Source organism: Heptranchias perlo, chromosome 2 (genome assembly GCF_035084215.1).
Source record: "Heptranchias perlo isolate sHepPer1 chromosome 2, sHepPer1.hap1, whole genome shotgun sequence".
In the NCBI taxonomy this organism is placed as follows: domain Eukaryota; kingdom Metazoa; phylum Chordata; class Chondrichthyes; order Hexanchiformes; family Hexanchidae; genus Heptranchias; species Heptranchias perlo.
Window position 1 is genome coordinate 125359495 of NC_090326.1, and position 23391 is coordinate 125382885.

General features: G+C 42.3%; 1 protein-coding gene across 1 annotated transcript; it reads left to right on the top strand.

The window, feature by feature from the left end:
- The first annotated feature begins 484 nt into the window (after positions 1-484).
- LOC137332385 (transmembrane protein 236-like) lies at positions 485-23032 on the top strand. Its single transcript, XM_067996175.1, has 4 exons — positions 485-732; positions 2297-2369; positions 14237-14363; positions 22404-23032. The coding sequence occupies exons 1-4, from the start codon at positions 485-487 to the stop codon at positions 23030-23032; spliced, it is 1077 nt and encodes a 358-aa protein (XP_067852276.1).
- The last annotated feature ends 359 nt before the right edge of the window (positions 23033-23391 follow it).

Here is a 23391-nt window from a genome sequence, read left to right on the forward strand (position 1 = left end):
GGTCACAGAAAGCAGCATAATTTTCAAACCAATTGCATTTTTAGCATGCCCTCTGTAAAATCAGTTACTGAACTGTTTAAATTGTGTTACCTGAGCTCCAATTACATTAGCATTCACTCTGGGAGACTTGTTTTACAGTTTTCGGGATCTATAAACTTATAATATCAGATGGCTGTTTTGTTTTCAGGAACAATAATGACCTGAAAACTGTTCCTCTTTAGACCAAGTATGTACGCAATCCATTTTTCAAGGATTTTAAATGTATCTATATTTGAAAATTTCAAAGAATAGCTACCAATTTCAGTTACTCAGTAACATTTGTGGCACAGAAGACGAAGTCCTTATGTCATGGGGCAATAAAGATCTATATTTAGACTATTATTGCAGTAATCTTAGGCAGAGTATGAAGAAGTGGCACAAATTGTGCGTAACCATTATGAAGAGATTAAATTGTTGAGTGGAGTTCACATTAAAAAAAAACAAAATGACTTTAGAAAAGAAAATCAAGTTTGTGGTGTTTGAAGTCCTGCAGTTTGCTGCTCTATGTGTTCCGACGATTGTTGTAGCAGAGCAGTTTGCCTCCATTGTCATGGGAAAGAGTTTGGATCTTAAATCATATCAGCTTATATTGGCCTGTTCAGTTGCATATGTCGCATGTGTGTCTTTGATCGTTTGGGTTCCAGTGAAGTTTCTGATGTTCAAGAAGCGCATTCTGTCTGAAGTGAAAGAATGGTAGGTATTTTGGGATTATTGGAAATGTATGACATGCACTTTTAGGAATTATTTGATACTTACTGCTTTATCCATTCCTGTTATGATAACATATAACCGAGGCTAACCAAATGACTAATGAAAGACAAAGTCACAGATGACTTATTATCTGCCTCATAGGGAAAGATGTTCTTATATCTGGGGTATTGGGCAGTCAGATGAGTTGAGAATCTTAGTCTTTCATCTCTGCACATGAATTTAAATCCAGACTGATGGAATTACATTTTTCATTTTCTGCTAGCTGCAAGGGTCCTAAGTAAAATTATCTTTGCTGGTCACAACTCTGTTCTTTGTCCAGAGTGTATAACTGCCAATAATCTGGCACTAAATTAAAAGTCTCAACTGGTGTAAAAAATGGAAATACTGCACAATTAAAGATGTCTATCTGAAGTTGGGGTTATTATTTATGGTTGTTATTTGGGTGGGATAAGGTGAATTTTAAGGCATGCCTACCCCATGTAATAATTGTCGCCAGAATGCTTCATGTTGACATTAACTGTAGACAGACAAATATTCCTTCCTGTGCTTTAATTATGCTCACATTTACTATTTAAGTCATCAACCAGGGAACTAGTTTTAAATTCTGGCTCTGTGACTTATTCTCAGTTAATCAAAAAAAATATAGCTGGTCATTCATCTCATTTGCTGTGAGCAAATTGGCTGCTGTTTTGCCTGCATATGAATGCAATTTAAAATAATAGGTAGGTAACTGTGAAGTGCTTTGAAATATCATCATAATGTGATATAGCATTAATAATTGCAAATTCTTCCTTTTTTCTTTTTTTTAAAAAAAGAGTAAAAGTAAAGACTGCAAGATTACAATTTGCCAGCAATGCCCATCGTTCCTTGTTCAACTCTAATAACTGTGCAGCTCAATGAATGTTGCAAAAAAAAGAGAAAACTGCTAATATACAGCAGATCCATTAGAACCTGCATAGGAAGATTCATTTTTTGGACAGAAACCGCTCATCAGAACTGAAAAAGCAAGGCAGGTGTCCCCCATTTTATGACTGACCAAAATCGAGAGAGGAACCCCAAGCTGTCCACGATTTTTAACTGCTCTGGAACCAAAACAGAATCCACAACGGTGGTTTACAATGTCTCTGAGCTCCTTGATTGCACTATAGTCAAGTAATTCTTGTTAAAACCAAGTTGTTTTTATAAGCCTTTCTTTTTCTTTAACAATGGTTCACCCCTATGATCAGTGAGTAATCCTCTATCAAGTATTATCTAACATAAACATTACCTAATTATTTGTTCTACACTGATCTGTATTCCATTTTAGTGTTTAAGAAAATAGTTTCAGGGCAATTAAATAATTTTAAAAGCTTTGCATCAAAAGGTGATTTTCTGTTGGGAGTGAATTTTTTGTTGTTCAATTTTTAAAAAATGGAGTTCAATTTTTCTATACAGTTTTAAAAAAATCATTAACATGTAGCCAGTGAATAAAGTTCTGACAGTCACTGCACTATTTGCAACATGCTTGGAATATTCATATTTAGCAGAGCCTTTTTATGTGTTTCAGGCAGCCAGCCTTGCTCATGCACCTGATTCTCACAACACTACCTTGCTTTGGGTTTATAATTGCAGGTTCACAGGTAATGGATCTTTAATTGCTTATCATTTATATTGTGCTTCTATCTAAAATGCAGGCAACTTTACAAAATAAAGTTTTGCTGTCATTGGTTATATAATACCTAGTGATCGTATGTTCATTGAATTGTTGTCAAATCACCATAAGATGAGAAATTATAGATAACATTATGTTTACAGGGTGGCAGTTCATTGATTTGCTGCAGATTGAGTTATTGCAATACTGAAAAACAAACCATCATCAGAAGCAGTTAACACAATACATTGCTCCTGCTCTGCTAACTTATTACTTCAGGTGATGGTTGCTATTATTCAAGTACACTGCCTGTTGAATCAACAGTGAATTCAATTTACCATGCCAACAGTGATCTAAGAGGCATATGATTGACTGTGTATGTACACAGTGTTAAGTGGCGTACAGAACTTCGTCACATCTGGTATAAGTTCTGTGTGTTGTTAGGAACTAGTCATTTGATTATGACATAGATTATAGACAGCACACACACTTTTATTACAAAAAAGAGAGATCTATAGTTTAGAAGCATGTTAATAAATTCCATAAATACAAAAAAAATGTTCAATACCTTCATAGACAGCACATTGTGAATTTACATTGAACATGATTCATGTCCATTAGTAAACTGACCTGATGACTCAACAGCAAAAAAATCATGCCTGAATTATGGCACCACTATCATATCACCAGGATCTTCAGAATGTTTTCTGTATTTATATTATTTTAATTATTTTGCTACACATGCAAAGCTGAACTTGATATTGTGGGTTATTGCTCCATAATACAAGATTGAGAATATGATGCAATGTTCATGAAATATGAAAAGTATTGCTTGCAGATGATGCCACTGGTCTAAATTATTACAACTTCATTCCATTCCATTTTGCTACACCTTTATATGACGATGCTGGTAAATTTAATCTAATAAATTACTCTAAGTTGTATATGACTATATTCAAACTGTTGAAAGACTGAGGTTAAATTAAAATTATTTCCATTAAGACCAGGTTGTGTTGAAATTGGGAATTGGGCTCAGAAGCAATTGGGAAGTACAGGGTAGATTTTCCTCTTCAAAGCCAGGCATAAGAGCTTGGCAGGACGGAAACCCTTATTGCAAAAGCAGGCACAAGCTGCTCAAGATTTTCTGTTGATTAAATTGAATGGACGGAAAATCTTGATCAACTTGTGCATAATTTTTTGATAAGGCTTCCGTCCGACCGAGCTCTTCCGCCTTGGCGCTGAAGGGAAATATCTACCCCTATATAGAAACATAGAAAATAGGAGCAAGAAGTCAGAAAGAAGAAGCTTTGTAATGGATGCCTCTGCTGTATTATTCTCGTGAAGGGAGTGCTTCACAAAACCAAAAGATGATGTTGGTGTAGAGTTTAAAGCGAGTCAAAAAGAAGGTATTACTTATGGAATTGTACGCCATAATGGACTGTAAACCATGATGATTTCTTCTTGCACTTGGTACTATTTGCCTAATATCTGCAAAATTATTTAAGTAAATTTTATTAGTTAGTGGGTAACCCGCCCAGTAAAATTGGTGGGTTCACCACGCGATCGTAAGTAAATTGAAGTCACTTACCTTGGCTTCCGAGTTTCGCGCTGGAAAGCTGCGCAGTGGGTGGACTGTGCACCCGCATCATAGGCTGTCAGCTGGAGGAGCCCTATTTAAAGGGGCAGTCCTCCACTGACTGATGCTGCAGAAAATAGGCAAAATTACAGCATGGAGCAGCCCAGGGGGAAGGCTGCTCCCAGGTTTAATGAAGCCTCACTCCAGGTCTTACTGGATGGGGTGAGGAGGAGGAGGAGGGAGATCTTCCACCCGGCGGACAGGAGGAAGTGGCCTGCCTCTGCCACCACGAAGGCCTGGCTCAAGGTGGCAGAGGAGGTCACCAGCACCACCAACATATCACACACCTGCATACAGTGCAGGAGGCGCTTCAATGACCTAACCAGGTCAGCCGAAGTGAGTACTCTTACTCATTCCCCTACACTCTGTCTGCCACATCACCGCCCTCACCCCACATCTCCTTCTGCACTGCCAGCACAACTCTATCACATCACTCCTCACACCCACTGAACCCTCATCCTCATCTTACCTGCACTTCCTCACCTCCCCAGTACTCATCCCACCACGACTGCTCAACCCAATCCTCATACAATCTCATGGCTCTGTCTCATACACCCACAGATGCATCTCTTTCATGGTCAGCCTCACCCAACCTGCCACTACCTGTGCTGCAGCCACAGAGCATGCATCACGTATGTGTAGTAGGAAGTGTAAGGCAAATTTGTCGTGAGCATGAAGGGGATGCACAAGGGCGTTTGATGGTTTGTCATGGATTTTACTAATATTTGATTCCTGATCAACTCACATTACATATTATATTGTCACCACTATTGCCACGTCTTGACCATTCTTGACTGGCTTGTGCTATAAGGCCCTTTCATGAGGTTCTCCATGAACACCCTTGATGCCATCCAGTGGGTCACCCTACAGTGGGTGTATGTGTAGTTACACGACTACTTTGTGCAGGTGCCTGTTGTGCAGCGCTGTGTTGTGTAGCTCCACGTGGCGGAGGTGGACGGCGTGCCTGGTGAGGCTGGTGATGTTGCTCGTCCTCCAATGGAGTGATGAATGCAGCTATGGAACCCCCCCCCAATCCTGACGGTGTGAGTGTGAGGGGGTCCGCAAAGTAGGTAAATGTGTTTGGACAGCAGAGTTTAGGGTATGATGTAATAATTTTGAGTGTGGAGAAAACGGTGTGGCAGCAAAACTTTGATTGAGGTGACAGAGTGCCCTGCTGCAATGAATGAGGTATTTCCCCCAACTGTCAAGGAATCCTTTGCATCTCCCAATGGCTGCTGACTGAAACACGTCTGCAACAACAGGGAGTGTTTCCCACAGCATGGGAAACACGCTGAGGAGAGTCCAAAATCACATCCCTGCTAAAATCTCTTCCCAATGAGGTCTGTCAACGACCTCAAGTACTTCCCTAACTATCTAAACTGTCATCCCGTGGCTTTAATTGCCGATGGGAGTCCCGCAGGCGGGGGCTGTGCACGCACTGATTCGCCTCATTGGGGAACCCGGAAGTGGGCGGGTTGGAGCCGGGCTCCAGACCCGCTCCGGGATTCCTCAATTTTAGGAACCCCCCGCCACAAACGCACCCGCTCGGCCATCCTAAAATTGACCCCAAGGCGTTGTCTGAATATCGTAAATTCCAGTGTGTAGTGTTACTACTAAATAGGATAATTTTTGGCCTAGAGTTATGGAACTCGAGATGTGCATTCTCAGTTCTAGAGGGCCCAACCCGCTGAAGGGCAGTCTGATACAACCATTGACAGAGAAATGGTGTTCTAAAATGCGACAAAGATCTTTCTTAGGCCAAAAATAGGCTGTTTTTAAAGTTTAAATTGAACCAACAGAGACAAATGGCAGATGCTACTAGCATAATGCAAGAGATCAATATGAAGTAGGGCCACCAAATGTCAAAGAGCACTCTAGTTGGAGGTGTGGAAAGTGGGGTTAGAGGCAGAAAATAGAAAGTATTGCTTTGCATTAATTTGCATTGCTTATGTTTGAGGCTGTTGAGAAGTTACAGCAAAGCAGTCACAAGGCATAGGGAGAAGCAGCACCAGAATACAGTTGAATTGGCAGAGAGAAATGTGGAGATTATTAACCTGGTGGGTGTGGGTACTGTAGATCCAGCTCATGACTTCATAAATAATAGATTTCGTAAATCCAGCTACCTTCCAAAATGTAATGAAGAGGGAAGACTTAGATTGATTGCCAGGGGTAATTGAACTGCTGACGGGTTAGCACAAATGGGACTGAGGAACATGGGCAAAAATAAGTATGCAGGTTGGGTTGAAGATGGGATTCCCACTGATGAAATGTATCACCGTTCCTTCATTGTCGCTGAGTCAAAATCCTGGAACTCCCCACCTAACAGCACTGTTGGAGAATCTTCACCACACGGACTGTAGCAGTTCAAGAAGGCGGCTCACCACCATCTTCTCAAGGGCAATTAGGGATGAGCAATAAATGCTGGCCTTGCCAGCGACGCCCACATCCCATCAACGAATAAAAAAAAACTACAATGTTTATCAGTCTGCCTTCCAGATGATAGGAGAAATGCACATGAAGGAACATTATTCAGTACATGCAATGAGGGGGTCTCAATATTATGGGCCTAGGTCATATTATTGCATAACTAGATATGTAAGGTAAACACCTGATCATAGGAGCTTACTGCTGTTTTTTTTTCTACATTTAGTGCATATCCCCAATTGCAACATTTGGACTGCCACCATTTGCCCCCAGTAGCTGGAAGCACAGTGCTCAGCATAAGAATTTCATTGGGCCTGCCAATGGTTGTCCTGGCTTTGGCGGATGAAGAATTGGAAGGAAAAGTTGGCCAGGCAGACTGGTGTGTGGAAGAGTTATTGACAGGAATTTTAATTAATAGCAGCCTTGAGCCTTTACACAAACAGTCATATGGTCCTCTCTGCAGTCAACTTGCCCCATTCCAACATATTGGGCCAAATCCCTCTGCCTTCACTACTATCTCTACATACTTACCCATTATGCCAACAGTCTCTTGTGGCCAATAAGTCATCACCAAACATTCCAAAGAAGATGTAACCATCCTGTCCTGCTCTACAGGTTTTGACTGGTTTGAAGTGGGTAGTGATGCCCCTCAGGGTTCAGTTCTAGGGCCACTTCTGCTCACTGTGCACACCATTAATTTAGATATAGGCCTAGAGAGAGGTGTTGAAATTTGCAGATGATACCAAAATAGGAGCCATAGTTAATTATTTAGAATACCAAAGGAAACTGCAAAGGGATATTGAGACGATGGGGGGAAAAGGTCTCAAATGGAATTTAATGTCAATCAGTGTGAGGTGATGCATTTTGGTTTTTAAAAAATGCAATAATTATACGCTAAATGGAAGTATGGTGCTGTGGAAAAGCAGAGGGAAAATATGGCAGCGTACTTTGGGTTGAGTGTTTGGTGCATCTATAGTCCACCATCCTGTTGCTTTAAGTGGACATTTATTAGATTTTCCAACCTTTGCACTCTTCCTCAGTCCAGAAAGTATTTTGCCCATTTGTCCTATAGGTGATGTACTGAGTAGTTAGCATTCACATGACTGCCCACCTCCTGCCATGCTTGGTGTACACTGGCTCTATATGGAGGATTTCCCTTGGCTCAAGATTGCTGCTTTTCTCAGGGGTACCTCTGCCAATAAAACTGCCAGGCTCTCCTTCATGGACATGCCATTCTGGGAGCTCCTCCAGCCCTGTTCTCCAGTATGTCAGCATTCAAACAAAAACCATTGCCTCACTTTAAGAGACCAGCAGCCCTTTAAGAGCTGCTGCACTCCTGATTCCCTGTGCCTTCAGGTTATTTGATGTTCCCTGTGCAATGGAAAAATGTGCAGAAAGCTTATTCAGATTATGCATGTTACCTGAACCTATGGAATCAGCAGGGTCTGTTTACTGCTACCGGTGTGAGATTGCCTGCAATCATCAGGACCATGGATCATTTGCACCCCAATCAGGAAAATCAGATCTATAGTTACCTTAATAGATATTTGGTTTGGTGACTAAAGCTGACGGGATGCTCATAAGAACAGAAGGGTGCAGGTAGATTACATAGTAAAGAGTTGGCTGAGATACAATGGATTAACCCTGCATTCTAGACACCATGCAAGATTCTTCTCTGAGCCATACTGTGTAGTGCTGTGATGGTGCCAACTGTTCTCACTGTGACAACACAGAATCCACTAACTTCTCTTCTAATTCATACTGGCTGTCTTTTGAACCACAAAAGCCTTGCTTGTCGAAAGCTGAACTCATGTGTTACTACTTTTTTTTATTCGTTCATGTGATGTGGGCATCACTGGCAAGGTCAGCATTTATTGCCCATCCCTAATTGCCCTTGAGAAGGTGGTGGTGACCCGCCTTCTTCAACTGCTGCAGTCCGTGTGGTGAAGGTTCTCCCACAGTGCTGTTAGGTAGGGAGTTCCAGGATTTTAACCCAACGACGATGAAGGAATGGTGATATATTTCCAAGTCAGGACGGTGTGTGACTTGGAAGGGAATGTGCAGGTGGTGTTGTTCCCATGCGCCTGCTGCACTTGTCCTTCTAGGTGGTAGAGGTCCCAGGTTTGGGAGGTGCTGTGGAAGAAGCCTGGGCGAGTTGCTGCAGTGCATCTTGTAGATGGTACACACTGCAGCCACGGTGCGCCAGTGGTGGAGGGAGTGAATGTTTAAGGTGGTGGATGGGGTGCCAATCAAACGATCTGCTTTGTCCTGGATGGGGTCGAGCTTCTTGAGTGTTGTTGGAGCTGCAATCATCCAGGCAAGTGGAGAGTATTCCATCACACTCCTGACTTGTGCCTTGTAGATGGTGGAAAGGTTTTGGGGAGTCAGGAGGTGAGTCATTTGCCACAGAATACCCAGCCTCGGATCTGCTCTTGTAGCCACGGTATTTATATGACTGGTCCAGTTAAGTTTCTGTTCAATGGTGACCCCCAGGATGTTGATGGTGGGGGATTCGGCGATGGTAAAGCCGTTGAATGTCAAGGGAAGGTTGGTAGATTCTCTCTTGTTGGAGATGGTCATTGCCTGGCATTTGTCTGGCGCGAATGTTACTTGCCACTTATTAGCCCAAGCCTGGATGTTGTCCAGGTCTTGCTGCGTGCAGGCTCGGACAGCTTCAGTATCTGAGGGGTTGCGAATGGAACTGAACACTGTGCAATCATCAGCGAACATCCCCATTCCTGACCTTCTGGTGGAGGGAAGGTCATTGATGAAGCAGCTGAAGGTGGTTGGGCTGAGGACGCTGCCCTGAGGAACTCCTGCAACAATGTCCTGTGGCTGAGATGATTGGCCTCCAACAACCACTACCATCTTCCTTTGTGCTAGGTATGACTCCAGCCACTGGAGGGTTTTCCCATTGAGTTCAATTTTACTCGGGCTCCCTGATGCCACACTCGGTCAAATGCTGCCTTGAAGTCAAGGGCAGTCACTCCCACTTCACCTCTGGAATTTAGCTCTTTTGTCCATGTTTGGACCAACGCTGTAATGAGGTCTGGAACCGAGTGGTCCTGGCGGAACCCAAACTGAGCATGGGTGAGCAGGTTATTTGTGAGTAAGTGCTGCTTGATAGCACTTTCAACGAAACCTTCCATCACTTTGCTGATGATGAAGAGTAGACTGATGGGGTGGTAATTGGCCGGATTTGATTTGTCCTGCTTTTTGTGGTGAGGACATACCTGGGCAATTTTTCACTTTGTCGGGTAGATGCCAGTGTTGTAGCTGTATAGGAACAGCTTGGCTAGAGGTGCAGCCTGTTCTGGAATTGGCTGAAGACTTCTGTGGCTTCTGTGATGGTGGGGACATCGGGAGGAGGCCGAGAAGGATCATCCACTCGGCATTTCTGGCTGAAGATGGTTGCAAATGCTTCAGCCTTGTCTTTTGCACTCAGGTGCTGGACTCTGCCATCATTGAGGATGGGGATGTTCACGGAGCCTCCTCCTCCCGTTAGTTGTTAAATTGTCCACCACCATTCATGACTGGACTGTAGCATAGTGGTTATGTTACTGGACTAGTAATCCAGAGTCATGAGTTCAAATCCCGCCACGGCAGATGGGGAATTTAAATTCAATTAATTAAATAAAATCTGGAATTAAAATACTAGCATCAGTAATGGTGGCCATGAAGCTACCAGATTGTCGTAAAAACCCATCTGGTTCACTAATGTCCTTACCTGGTCTGGCCTATATGTGACTCCAGACCCACAGCAATGTGGTTGATTCTTAATTGCCCTCTGAAATGGCCCAGCAAGCCACTCAGTTGTAAAATCTCACTAAAAAAAGTCACAATAAGAATAAATCCAGACGGACCACCCGGCATCGGACCACTAGGCACCGGACACGACAAAGGCAAACCAAGCCCAGTCAACCCTGCAAAGTCCTCCTCACTAACATCTGGGGACTTGTGCCAAAATTGGGAGAGCTGGCCCACAGACTAGTCAAGCAACAGCCTGACATAGCCATACTCACAGAATCATACCTTTCAGCCAACGTCCCAGAATCTTCCATCACCATCCCTGGGTATGTCCTGTCTCACCAGCAGGACAGACCAACCAAAGGTGGCGGTACAGTGATATTCAGTCAGGAGGGAGTGGCCCTGGGAGTCCTCAACATTGACTCTGGACCCCATGAAATCTCATGGCATCAGGTCAAACATGGGTAAGGAAACCTCCTGCTGATTACCACCTACCGCCCTCCCTCAGCTGATGAATCAGTCCTCCTCCATGTTGAACACCACTTGGAGGAAGCACTGAGGGTAGCAAGGGCACAGAATGTACTCTGGGTGGGGGACTTCAATGTCCTGCAGAGCTTTGATCTGATCCGTTGGTTGTGGGATCGCTTAGCTCTGTCTATGGAATGCTGCTTCTGCAGTTTAGTATGCATGTGTTGTAGCTTCACCAGGTTGGAACCTTGTTTTTAGGTGTGCCTGGTGCTGCTCCTACACTCCTCATTGAGCCAGGTAATGACTTGATGGTAATACAAGAGTGAGTGATATGCCGGGCTATGAGGTTACAGATTGTGATAGAATACAATTCTGCAGCTGATGGCCCACAGCGCCTGATGGATGCCCAATTTTGAGCTGCTAGATCTGTTCTGAATCTATCCCATTTAGCATGGAGATAGTGACACACAACACGTAGGATGGTGTCCTCAGTGTGAAGACAAGACTTCATCTCCACAAGGACTGTGTGGTGATCATTTCTACCAATACTGTCATGGACAGAAGCATTTGCGACAGGTAGATTGGTGAGGACGAGGTCAAGTAGGTTTTTCCCTCGTGGTTGGTTCGCTCACCACCTCCTGCAGGCCCAGTCTGGCAGCTATTTCCTTCAGGACTCGGCCAGCTCGGTCAGTAGTGGTGCTACCGAGCCACTCTTCATGATGGACATTGAAGTCCCCCACCCAGAGGTCATTCTGTGCCCTTGCTAACCTCAGTGCTTCCTCCAAGTGGTGCTCAACATGGAGGAGGACTGATTCATCAGCTGAGGGAGAGCGGTAGTTGGTAATCAGCAGGAGGTTTCCTTGCCCATGTTTAACCTGATACCATTGGATTTCATGGGGTCCGGAGCCAACGTTGAGGACTCCCAGGGCCACTCCCTCCTGACTGTATTCCAGTGTACCGCCACCTCTTGTGGGTCTGTTCTGCTGGTGGGACAGGACATACCCAGGGATGGTGATGGATGAGTCTGGGACGTTGGCTGAAAGGTATGATTCTGTGAGTATGGCTATGTCAGGCTGATGCTTGGCTAGTCTGTGGGACAGCTGTCACAATTTTGGCACAAGTCCCTAGATGTTAGTGAGGAGAACTTTGCAGCATCGACTGGGCTTGGTTTGCCTTTGCTTTTGTCGTGTTCGGTGTCTATTGGTCCAAATCCGGGTGGTCTGTCCGGTTTTATTTTTATGACCTTTTGTAGTGGGATTGTACAACTGAGTGGCTTGCTAGGACATTTCAGAGGGCAGGTAAGAATCAACCACATTGCTGTGGATCTGGAGTCACATATAGGCCAGACCGAGTAAGGACGGCAGGTTTCCTTCCCCATAGGGCATTAGTGAACCAGATGGGTTTTTACGACAATCCGGTAGTTTCTTGGTCACTATCACTGATACTAGCTTTTTATTCCAGATTTTATTTAATTGAAGTTAAATTCCCCAGCTGCCGTGGTGGAATTTGAACGCGTGACTCCGGATTATTATTCCAGGCCTCTGGAATACTAGTTCAGTAACATAACTGCTATGATACGCTACCCGCTACCCTTCACATCCCAGATCATTGTATGTCAAATTTCACTGCCTGAACGTAGAATCTTCTTGATTGTATAGCTCAACACACAGTACACTAAACCCACTGAGTCATTGAGGAACTTCTCCTGGCTGTTCTTCTCTTTCTGAGTTTCCTTCCTCCTCTTCTGTTCCTTTGGCCTGTAATTTCCTTGGAGCTTCTCCCGTTCCACCATTGTAACTTCGCTGGAAGCGCTGAGAAAATTCTGGGCCTTTCTTTCTCTCTCCTTCCCCATCTCCATTCATTAGTGTTATTTCTTGCTCCTGTGTCCTTGTTGCTCTGTACTGCTACAAAATTGTTGATGAGATTCTCCTGGAAAATACTTCCTCCTTGAATCTTGGAGGATTTTGGCAGCAATTTTTGTAGTTTCTATGCATGTGTTCACTGGAAATCCCGTTAATTGGGAAATCTTGAGAATTCTTTGCCCGTATTTATATTCCCACCAGATGATCACAGAAATTTGAGCACTTTTTAAAAAAAAAAGTTTAAAGAAGACACAATTGAAGTTATTAAATCCTAAAATAATACACTGAGCTTTGCCAATGATTAAATGTGTGGATACACTGCCTGGTGCTGAGCCATACAGACCAGGGAGATCCCAGGTTTGATTTCTGATCTGTGCCAAGTTAGCTGATCTCAACTGGATTGATAGCAAGGCCGCTACAATTGGCTACAGTGCCACTGACCAGGGGAGGGGGAGTGGAATCCTTGAGGTTTCATACTCCTTATACGAGGACCACTCTAAAATAAAAATACTCAATTGGAGGAGGGCCAATTTCAATGGGATGAGAACGAATCTGGCCCGGGTAAATTGGAAACAAAAATTGGCAGGCAAAACAATAATTGAACAATGGATGGCCTTTAAAGAGGAGATAGTTCAGGTACAGTCTACGTACATTCCAATGAGGGAGAAAGGTAGGGCAACTAAAACCAGAGCTCCCTGGATGACAAAAGAGGTAGAGAGTAAGATGGAACGGTAAAAGGGGTGTATGACAGATTTCAGGTTGATAACACAGATGAGAACCGACTGAATATAGAAAGTTCAGAGGCGAGATGAAAAAGGAAATAAGAGGTGCAAAGAGAGAGTATGAGAATAGATTGGCGGCTAATATAAAAGGGAATCCAAAAGTCTTCTATAGGCATATAAACAGTAAACGGGTAGTAAGAGGAGTGGTGGGGCTGATTAAGGGCCCAAAAAGGAGATCTACGCATGGAGGCACAGGGCATGGCTGAGTTACTAAATGAGTACTTTGCATCTGTCTTTACCAAGGAAGAAGATGTTGTCAACATCACAGTAAGTGAAGAGCTAGTTGAGATACTGGATGGGCTAAAAATTGATAAAGTGGAGGTACTAGAAAGGCTGGCTGTACTTAAAGTTAAGTGTTTGTGATCTGGAATGCACTGCATGAGGGGGTGGTGGAGGCAGATTCACTCATGGCTTTCACAAGGGAATCGGATAAATACTTGAAGGGAAAAAATATGCAAGGCTACGGGGATAGGGCGGGGGAGAGGGACTAGCTGGATTGCTCTTGCAGAGAGCTGGCACAGACTCGACGGGCCGAATGGCCTCCTTCCATGCTGTAACCATTCTATGATTCCTGGTTGTAATCCAGTGATTGTCTGGTAAGGACACACATGTTTGACTGTGATACCTTGCACACTCACTGTTCACACATGAGGAACAGCTATTTTGGTTTCAGAAGAAAATTGCAAAAGAAAAAAAGAGGACTGGCATTGGTATTTTTATTTAAACTACAGTTTAAACATTAAATCTTGCTCATTTTAGAAAAGGCCTAATTGTAAGATTTAATACTCTATTCTGGCATAGATAGTAGACCAACTTTAAATCCAAAGCTAGAACTGAAAGCAGATTACATTATCATTAATACAGAAATGTCTGTTCGTCAGGGAGGACTACAACTGCTTCAGTACTTTGTGCTGATTTGTCACTCTCTTTTCAAAAGGTGCAGTGTGACTCAATGAGTTTCAAAACCTTCTCAGATCTTCCTGTGTCCCTGGTTATAACGTGCCTGATTCTCGTGAGCATCATTGAAAGCCTCCGTAAGTGGCAGCTGACTGGAAGTGTTGATGGTAAGCAACTGCAAGTTCATTTGCTTGATTTGTTCTGATTTAAAATAGCAACCCGTATTTCTCCAGTACTAATGAGCTATCGTAGTTGGTGAAACTGACAACTGACCAATAGACACATGAGGGGAAATGTCATTGCTTCTGATTATTAACTGCAGTATTTGTAATATGTGTAATAGTTAAATAAATTGAATGGTGAAAATAATTAAACAGGCATTACCTGTGACAGAAGAAAAGTAAAACGGTTGAAGGGACCTCAGTGAAGTATTTAAAATATTAAAGATAAATATTAAAGTTAAGGCTTAGATAAGTTAAGCTTTTGCTTTAAAACTAGTAAATTGCCATGGTCAGTTGATAAAGTTTTTTTTAATATTCAAGATGATGATGGAGTTGAGTAATAGCCTCCAGAGATGGACTCCACAAAACCACTTAGTGGTCAGAGCCTGCAAATGCATTATGACAGATGACATAGCAAAGTTCAATTGGAAATGTTGTCGTAGCAATTTACAATAGTAAATGCTGACACAAAAGCATGACCAAAAATTGTGACAAGCAAGGTTGCAGTCAGGAAGTGCAGGCTCCGTGCTAGATTTTAAATTATATACAGAGAAAGCAAAGGTCATAAATATAAACGAGTGGAAATTACATTTCGATCATATACCCTGAGGAACTTCATGCAAAGAGTCATAAATAATCTGGACTAATATGTGAAGATAGGAGTACAGACAGATTTTAGGATATTCAAGACCAAGAGAGTCACTGGAGGGATAAGACTGAGAGAGTCACTGGAGGGATAAGACTGAGAGAGTCACTGGAGGGATAAGACTGAGAGAGTCACTGGAGGGATAAGACTGAGAGAGTCACTGGAGGGATAAGCTTTGATTGGCTGAATGGGCTTTTTTATGCTTTTATATGTCCTTAAGCATGCATCTCAGCTTCAATTGTTAAATTGCTTAGGGCACTATAGCTTTTATTACAGTTAACTATGATCCCTGTGTTCTCATTAATCCAGATCGAACATGGTCAGCTTTATATATTGGTCCTGTAGAAGAGAAACGGGACTGGAATTTTCCCCGGGAGATTCTTCAAATCTCCCGCCATTACTTTGGTAAAAGATCGGTACAAACCCTGGAGAAACGGCATAAATGACTTTTTAAAAATTCATTCATGGGATGTGGGCTTCGCTGGCAAGGCCAGCATTTATTGCCCATCCCTAATTGCCCTTGAGAAGGTGGTGGTGAGCCACCTTCTTGAACTGTTGCAGTCTGTGTGGTGAAGGTTCTCCCACAGTGCTGTTAGGTAGGGAGTTCCAGGATTTTGACGCAGCGACAATTAAGGAATGGTGACATATTTCCAAGTCAGCATGGTGTGTTATTTGGAGGGTAATGTGCAGGTGCCTGCTGCCCTGTCCTTCTAGAGGTTGTGGGTTTGGGAGGTGCTGTTGAAGAAGCCTAGGCGAGTTGCTGCAGTGCATCTTGTAGACGGTACACACCACAGCCACGGTGCGCCAGTGGTGGAGGGAGTGAATGTTTAAGGTGATGGATGGGGTGCCAATAAAACGAGCTGCTTTGTCCTGGATGGTGTCGAGCTTCTTGAGTGTTGTTGGAGCTGCACTCATCCAGGCAAGTGGAGAGTATTCCATCACACTCCTGACTTGTGCCTTGTAGAATGTGGAAAGGCTTTGGGGAGTATGGAGGTGAATCACTCGCTGCAAAATACCCAGCCTCTGATCTGCTCTTGTAGCCACAGTATTTATGTGGCTGGTCCAGTTAAGTTGCTGGTCAATGGTGACCCCAGGATGTTGATGGTGGTGGATTTGGTGATGGTAATGCTGTTGAATGTCATGGGGAGGTGGTTAGACTCTCTCTTGTTGAAGATGGTCATTGCTTGGCACTTGTGTGGCGCGAATGTTACTTGCCACTTATCAGCCCAAGCCTGGATGTTGTCCAACTCTTGCTGCATGTGGGCACGAACTGCTTCATTATCTAAGGGGTTGGAAATGGAACTGAACACTATGCAATCATCAGCAAACATCCCAACTTTTGAGCTTGTGATGGAGGGATGGTCATTGATGAAGCAGCTGAAGATGGTTGGGCCTTGGACATTGCCCTGAAGAACTCCTGCAACAATGTCCTGGGGCTGAGATGATTGGGCTTCAACAACCGCTACCATCTTCCTTTGTGCTAGGTATGACTCCAGCCACTGGAGAGTTTTCCCCCTGATTCCCATTGACTTCGATTTTACTCGGACTCCTTGATGTCACACTCAGTCACCCTCACCTCTGGAATTCAGCTCTGTTTACACCATTTTTGGCATGTTTCCACCATTTCTGCAGTGTTTCCGTCAATCGCTCGCTGATGGTATGGCGGAAGGTTGGGAGACCATTATATTTTACAAGATCAATCGATCAGGATTTACCAATACAGATATCGTATGAGTAATAAATCTTTAGCACCAATGAGGATTTTTTTTTTACAAATTATTTCATTAGCACAAAGTAATAAAGGTGATAAAATGTAAAATATGTAACAACTTTCTATATTCAGCCTCGTTCTCACTTGTATTATCAACCTGACATCTGTCAAATGCCCCTTTTTTCTGCTTTATCTTACTCTCTATCTCTTTTGTCATCCCGGGAGCTCTGGTTTTACTTGCCCTACCTTACTCCCTCGTGGGAATGTACCTAGACTGTATCTGAACCATCTCCTCTTTAAAGACTGCCCATTGTTCAATTACAGTTTCTGCCTGCAAGCCTGAGGATTGGGAGCAGTTTAGAATTCAGCAAAAAAGGATCAAGAGATTGATTAAGAGGGGAAAAATAGAGTATGAGAGTAAACTTGCAAGGAACATAAAAGTGGACTGTAAAAGCTTCTACAATTATGTAAAAAGATTAGTGAAGACAAATGTAGGTCCCTTACAGACAGAAACGAGAGAATTTATAATGGGGAACAAAGAAATGGCGGACCAATTAAACAAATACTTTGGTTCTGTCTTCATGGAAGAGGGACACAAATAACTTCCCAGAAGTGCTAGGGAACCTAGGGTCTAGTGAGAAGGAGGAATTAGAATTCGTAAAAAAAAGTAGTGCTGGAGAAATTAATGGGACTGAAAGCCAATAAATCCCGAGGACCTGACAATCTGCATCCCAGAGTACTAAAAGAGGTAGCCATGGAAATAGTGGATGTATTGGTTGTCATCTTCCAAAATTCTATAGATTATGGAACAGTTCCAGCAGATTCGAGGGTGGCAAATGTAACCCCACTATTTAAAAAAGGAGGGAGAGAGAAAACAGGGAACTACAGACCGGTTAGCCTAATATCAGTAGTAGGGAAAATGCTGGAGTCGATTATAAAGGATGTGATAACAGGACACTTAGAAAATATCAACGGGATTAGACAAAGTCAACATGGATTTATGAAAAGGAAATCGTGTTTGACAAACCTACTGGAGTTTTTTGAGGATGTAACTGGTAGACTAGATAAGGGAGAACCAGTGGATGTGGTTTATTTGGATTTTCAGAAGGCCTTTGATAAAGTCCCAATAGGAGGTTAGTGTTCAAAATTAAAGCACATGGGATTGGCGATAATATACTGGCATGGATTGAAAATTGGTTAACAGACAGGAAACAGGGAGTAGGAATAAATGGGTCTTTTTCGGGGTGGCAGGAGGTGATTAGTGGGGTTCCACCGGGATCAGTGCTTGGGCCCCAGCTACTCACAATATATATTAATGATTTGGATGAGGGAACCAAATGTAATATTTCCAGGTTTGCTGACGACACAAAACTAGGTGGGATTGTGAGTTGTGAGGTGGATGCAAAGAGGCTTCAAGGCGATTTAGACAAGTTGAGTGAGTGAGCAAATACATGGCAGATGCAGCATAATGTGGATAAATATGAAGTTATCCACTTTGGAAGGAAAAACAGAAAGGCAGAATATTATTTAAATGGTGGTAGATTGGAAAATGTTGATGTACAAACGGACCTGGTGTCCTTGTACACCAGTCACTGAAAGCAAATATGCAGATCAGCAAGCACTTAGGAAGGCAAATGGTATGTTGGCCTTCATTGCAAGAGGATTTGAGTATAGGAACAAGGATGTCTTACTGCAGTTATACACGGCCTTGGTGAGACCACACCTGGAGTATTGTGTGCAGTTTTGATCATCTTACCTAAGAAAGGATATACTTGCCATAGAGGGAGTGCAGCGAAGGTTCATCAGACTGATTCCTGGGATGGCGGGACTGTCGTCTGAGGAGAGATTGGGTCGACTCGGCCTGTATTCACTCGAGTTCAGAAGAATGAGAGCAGATCTCATTGAAACATATAAAATTCTGACAGGGCTAGACAGACTGGATGCAGGAAGGATGTTTCCCCTGGCTGGGGGGCCCAGAACAAGGGGTCACAGTCTCAGGATACGGAGTAGGACACTTAGGACTGAGATGAGGAGAAATTTCTTCGCTCAGAGGGTGGTGAACCTGTGGAATTCTCTACCACAGAAGGCTGTGGAGGTCAAGTCACTGAATATATTTAAGAAGGAGATAGATAGATTTCTAGACACAAAAGGCATCAAGCGGTATGGGGAGAGAGCAGGAATATGGTATTGAGATAGAAGATCAGCCATGATCATATTGGATGGTGGAGCAGGCTCGAAGGGCCGAATGGCCTACTCTTGCTCTTATTTTCTATGTCTATATGTCTATGTCTATGCCATTCTTTGATTCCAATTTACCTGGGCCAGATCCATTCTCATCCCATTGAAATTAGCCCTCCTGCAATTGAGTATTTTTACTTTAGAGTGGTCCTTGTCCTTTTCCATAGCTCCTCTAAACCTTATGACACTATGATCACTGTTCCCTAAATGTTCCCCTACTGACACTTAGTTTACTTGGCCCACCTCATTCCCTAGAACCGGATCTATCAATGCCTCCTTCCTCGTTGGGCCGGAAACGTACTGGTCAAGCAAGTTCTCCTGAATACACTTCAAAAATTCTTCCCTTTCTTTGTCCCTTACACTATTACTATCCCAGTCTATATTAGGATAGTTGAAGTCCCCCATTATCACTACTCTATGGTTCTTGCACATCTCCGTAATTTCCATGCATATTTGCTCCTCTATCCTTCCCACTAGTTGGTGGCCTATAGAATACACCCAGTAGTGTAATGGCAGCTGTATTGTTTTTTAACTCTAACCAAATAGATTCTGTCCTTGACCCCTCCAGGACATCCTCTCTCTCTCCAGCACTGCAATATTCTCCTTAATCAATACTACCACTCCCCCTCCTTTCTTTCCTTCTCTATCTTTCCTGAATATTTTGTATCCAGGAATATTTAGTACCCAATCCTGCCCTTTTTTGAGCCAGGTCTCCATTATCGTCGTGACATCATATTCCCATGTGGCTAATTGCGCCTGCAGCTCACCAACCTTGTTTACCACTTCATGCATTTATACACATGCACTGTAAATCAATTTTAGACCTTCTTGTATTCTCTCTTAGTCTGATCCCATCTAATACCATACTATTTCTTACTGTACTGCTATCTGTCTCTCCCAATCTGGAGGAAGATCAGCAGAAAAAGACAGTTTCTGTTGGAAATTCCAGGTGTTTAACTTTAGGACCTCTTGCAGCTCCATAAAATAATCCAGGCAGACACACAGGGATAACTGGAATCAACTTCATTCATGACTGCAGGGCTGTAGTTATATCTTCATAGCTCTGATGTATCCAGCTGCACAATTCTCATATTGCAAACAGCCACTTTTCTAATGACTAATAGGATAGAACAATCTTTTCAACAATCTAGGCTGTTAATGAAGAACTCCCTATTATCCAAATCCTATATTAGCTACTATAACCGGTGATGAGCATTTCTATGTACCAAGTAAATCCCTCATTACTGGCTTTACATTATGCACTGCTGGGGTGGAGGTATCACCAGTGGAGGACAGATGGTCAAGGTTTAATATAAAGCTGTGGCAATGAAGAGGTATTCTGAAGTCTTGCTTGATTTTGCATAACTTTCTCCTGGAAAAGTAAAGAGATATGGTAGAGTCCGTGATTGGGTAAATTGCACATAGCCTGCGGAAGAAGCAGACTTGATGGTATTTTTAATTCCATACTGTCATTAAAGGAAACTACATATTTAGGATTTCATGAAGTCTGTTATACCTCTACAGGAGAGCATCTTATATTAAAAGATTCTGGGGATGAGATAGCAGAGGCAATATTATATTATATTATATATGTGTATATATATGTAATATGTGTATGTGTGTATGTGTATGTGTGTGTGTATGTGTATGTATGTGTGTGTGTATGTGTATGTATGTGTGTGTATATGCGGAACACGCGCACGCGTGTGCATATGCGGAACATGCGCACGCGTGTGCATATGTGCAACGAATGTATGTGCGCGTGTGTATAACGACTGTACGTGCGCGTGTATATATATAACACGTGTGTGCGCGTGTGTGTATATATAACATACGTATGTGCGTATATATATGTGTGTGCGAGTACACGTATGTATAGTATGTGTGCGTCTATGTATGTTTGTATAAAATTTCATTACAAAAGGGAATATTTAAAAAGGGAGATAGAACAAGTCCAGGGAACTATAGACCAATTAGCTTAATGTCGGTGGTAGGAAAGATAATGGAATCTTTGCTCAAAGATGTAATAGAAAAACATCTCGAGACTGAAAATATAATAAATAATAGTCAGCACAGATTTCAAAAGGGAAGGTTATGCTTGACCAACCATATTGAATTATTTGAAGAAGTAACAGAAACGGTAGACGAGGGTAATGCAGTAGATGTAATATATTTGGATTTTCAAAAGGCCTTTGATAGGTTACAGCATAGTAGACTCGGAGCATATGGAGTCAGGGGACAAGTAGCAAAATGGATAGCAAGCTGGCTACAAAACAGAAAAGAGAGTAGGGGTAAAAGATAATTACTTAGACTGGCAAAAGGTGGGAAGTGGTGTTCCACAAGGATCGCTGCTGGGATTACTGTTGCATACCATTTACATAAACAATTTGGACTCTGGAACTGGAAGTACAATTTCAAAATTTGTGGATGACACCAAATTGGAAGGCGTAGTTAATACCGAGGAGGACTGCAACAAAATACAGGAAGGCATGAATAAACTTGCAGAATGGGTGTGTAATTGGCAAATGAATTTCGATATAGATAAGTGTGAGGTGGTACATTTTGGTAAGAAGAATAAGAGGGTCACATACTGCTTGGATAATAGTCTAAATGGGGTAGAGGAGTTGAGGGATCTGGGGGTACAGATACACAAATCACTAAAAGTAGTGACGCAGGTTAATAAGGCCATTAAAAAAGCAAACAAAGCACTGGGGTTCATTTCTAGAGGGATAGAATTGAAAAGCAGGGAAGTTATGTTAAACTTATGAAAGGGTTTGATAGGGTTGACATAGAGAAGATATTTCCACTTGCGGGGGAGACCAGAAATAGGGGTCATGCATATAAGATAGTCACCAATAAATCCAATAGGGAATTCAGGAGAAACTTCTTTACCCAGAGAGTGGATAGAATGTGGAACTTGCTACCACAAGGAGTAGTAGAGGCGACTAGCATAGATGCATTTAAGGGGAAACTAGATAAACACATGAGGGAGAAAATAATAGAACGATATGTTGATGGGATTAGATGAAGAAGCGTGGGAGGAGGCTTGTGCGGAGCATAAAGACCAGCATGGACCTGTTTCTGTGCTGTATATTCTATGTAATATTTTACACTGATCCACGTCAACTTATTTTGAAATGAACTGATCGTTAATCAAAACATCAACCCTTCTGCTCATCATCATTACGTTTCTCACCAGCTGTGAAAATTTTAATTTTTTTGTTGACTTTTAATAGAAAACTCGAGGATTAAAAATGGAAAATTATTTTAACTGCAGTTCATCATATTATAAATGATCATGATCTCCAATGCAACAAGTAGAAATTAAAATGTAGAATAATAGTATCTTATTCATTTTGTTTACTTACTAATGCATTGCTGTGTTTCACAGCTAATTGTAGGGTTGATGTTTTTGTGTCCAATGGACCAGTGCTCACAAACATAGAACAAATCTCAACTGTGGCTGCGCAGCAAGGCAGAGCACACGAGGAAAATCAGACAACTGGACAAGTGACAGAAAATGAATTTGCTTCCTCTGTGGCACCAAGGACATCAAATAAACCTCAAAGTGTATTGCAATCGAGTATACACTCAACAGTTACTGAGTACAACATATCAGAACACAAAGTTCCAGCCTATCTAAAAGTTCTAGCAAAGAAGGACTACCGAGCTGAACTATTTGTAACTAGTTTCATTAGTTGGTTGGATACCATAGAGTTAGTGAGAGTTGCAGGCCTTCCTAATGTGTTCATGACAGGATGGGTTTACCCCATTTATATTTTTAGCTATTTGTCACTTTTAAGAATTGTTCTAGATTCAGCAAATCCACTTTCACCTTTTTTGACAGTAATGTTGCAGGATTTCCCATTCTTTTTCATCCGCGTCAGTTTAATTGGAGTCATGGGATTTGTAACTCCTGTTCTGTACCCCTTAAAGAATATTATTGTTGTCACAACATATATTTATTTCAATTATATGACAAAACTTAAATACTTCAATCGTATACAACAGCAGTTTTAAAAGTTGTATCCAAATTGATTAATTCTATGATTTTATAATTATTTATTGTACCATCATATTAGCAATATTCTAAAAGAAAATGATTTTATTCAGTGGCTTTGTATGTTGGAGCACCAATGGTGGTGTCATTAAGTGGTGAGGCATTTATCTAATTCCTCCATCATGAGTTCCCACTCTCAGCCAGACTGCTGTTGGGCGGCGCTGAACAGACAAGTGCTTCCCCAAAGTAAATGGGAAAATTGGAGTGAGTTATTGCTGTCTCTTTCACATACAAAGGTGTTGAATGACAAACTTTAAAAAAAATTAACTGGAATCAACAATTTGGCAATTCAAGCATGAGGCTTCAAACTCTTAATTTT

Coding starts and splice junctions, on each gene's coding strand:
- LOC137332385 (XM_067996175.1), top strand. CDS start 485: ATGACTTTAGAAAAGAAAATCAAGTTTGTGGTGTTTGAAGTCCTGCAG. Junction 2,370..14,236: donor TTATAATTGCAGGTTCACAG/GTAATGGATCTT, acceptor TCTTTTCAAAAG/GTGCAGTGTGACTCAATGAG. Junction 14,364..22,403: donor GCTGACTGGAAGTGTTGATG/GTAAGCAACTGC, acceptor TGTGTTTCACAG/CTAATTGTAGGGTTGATGTT.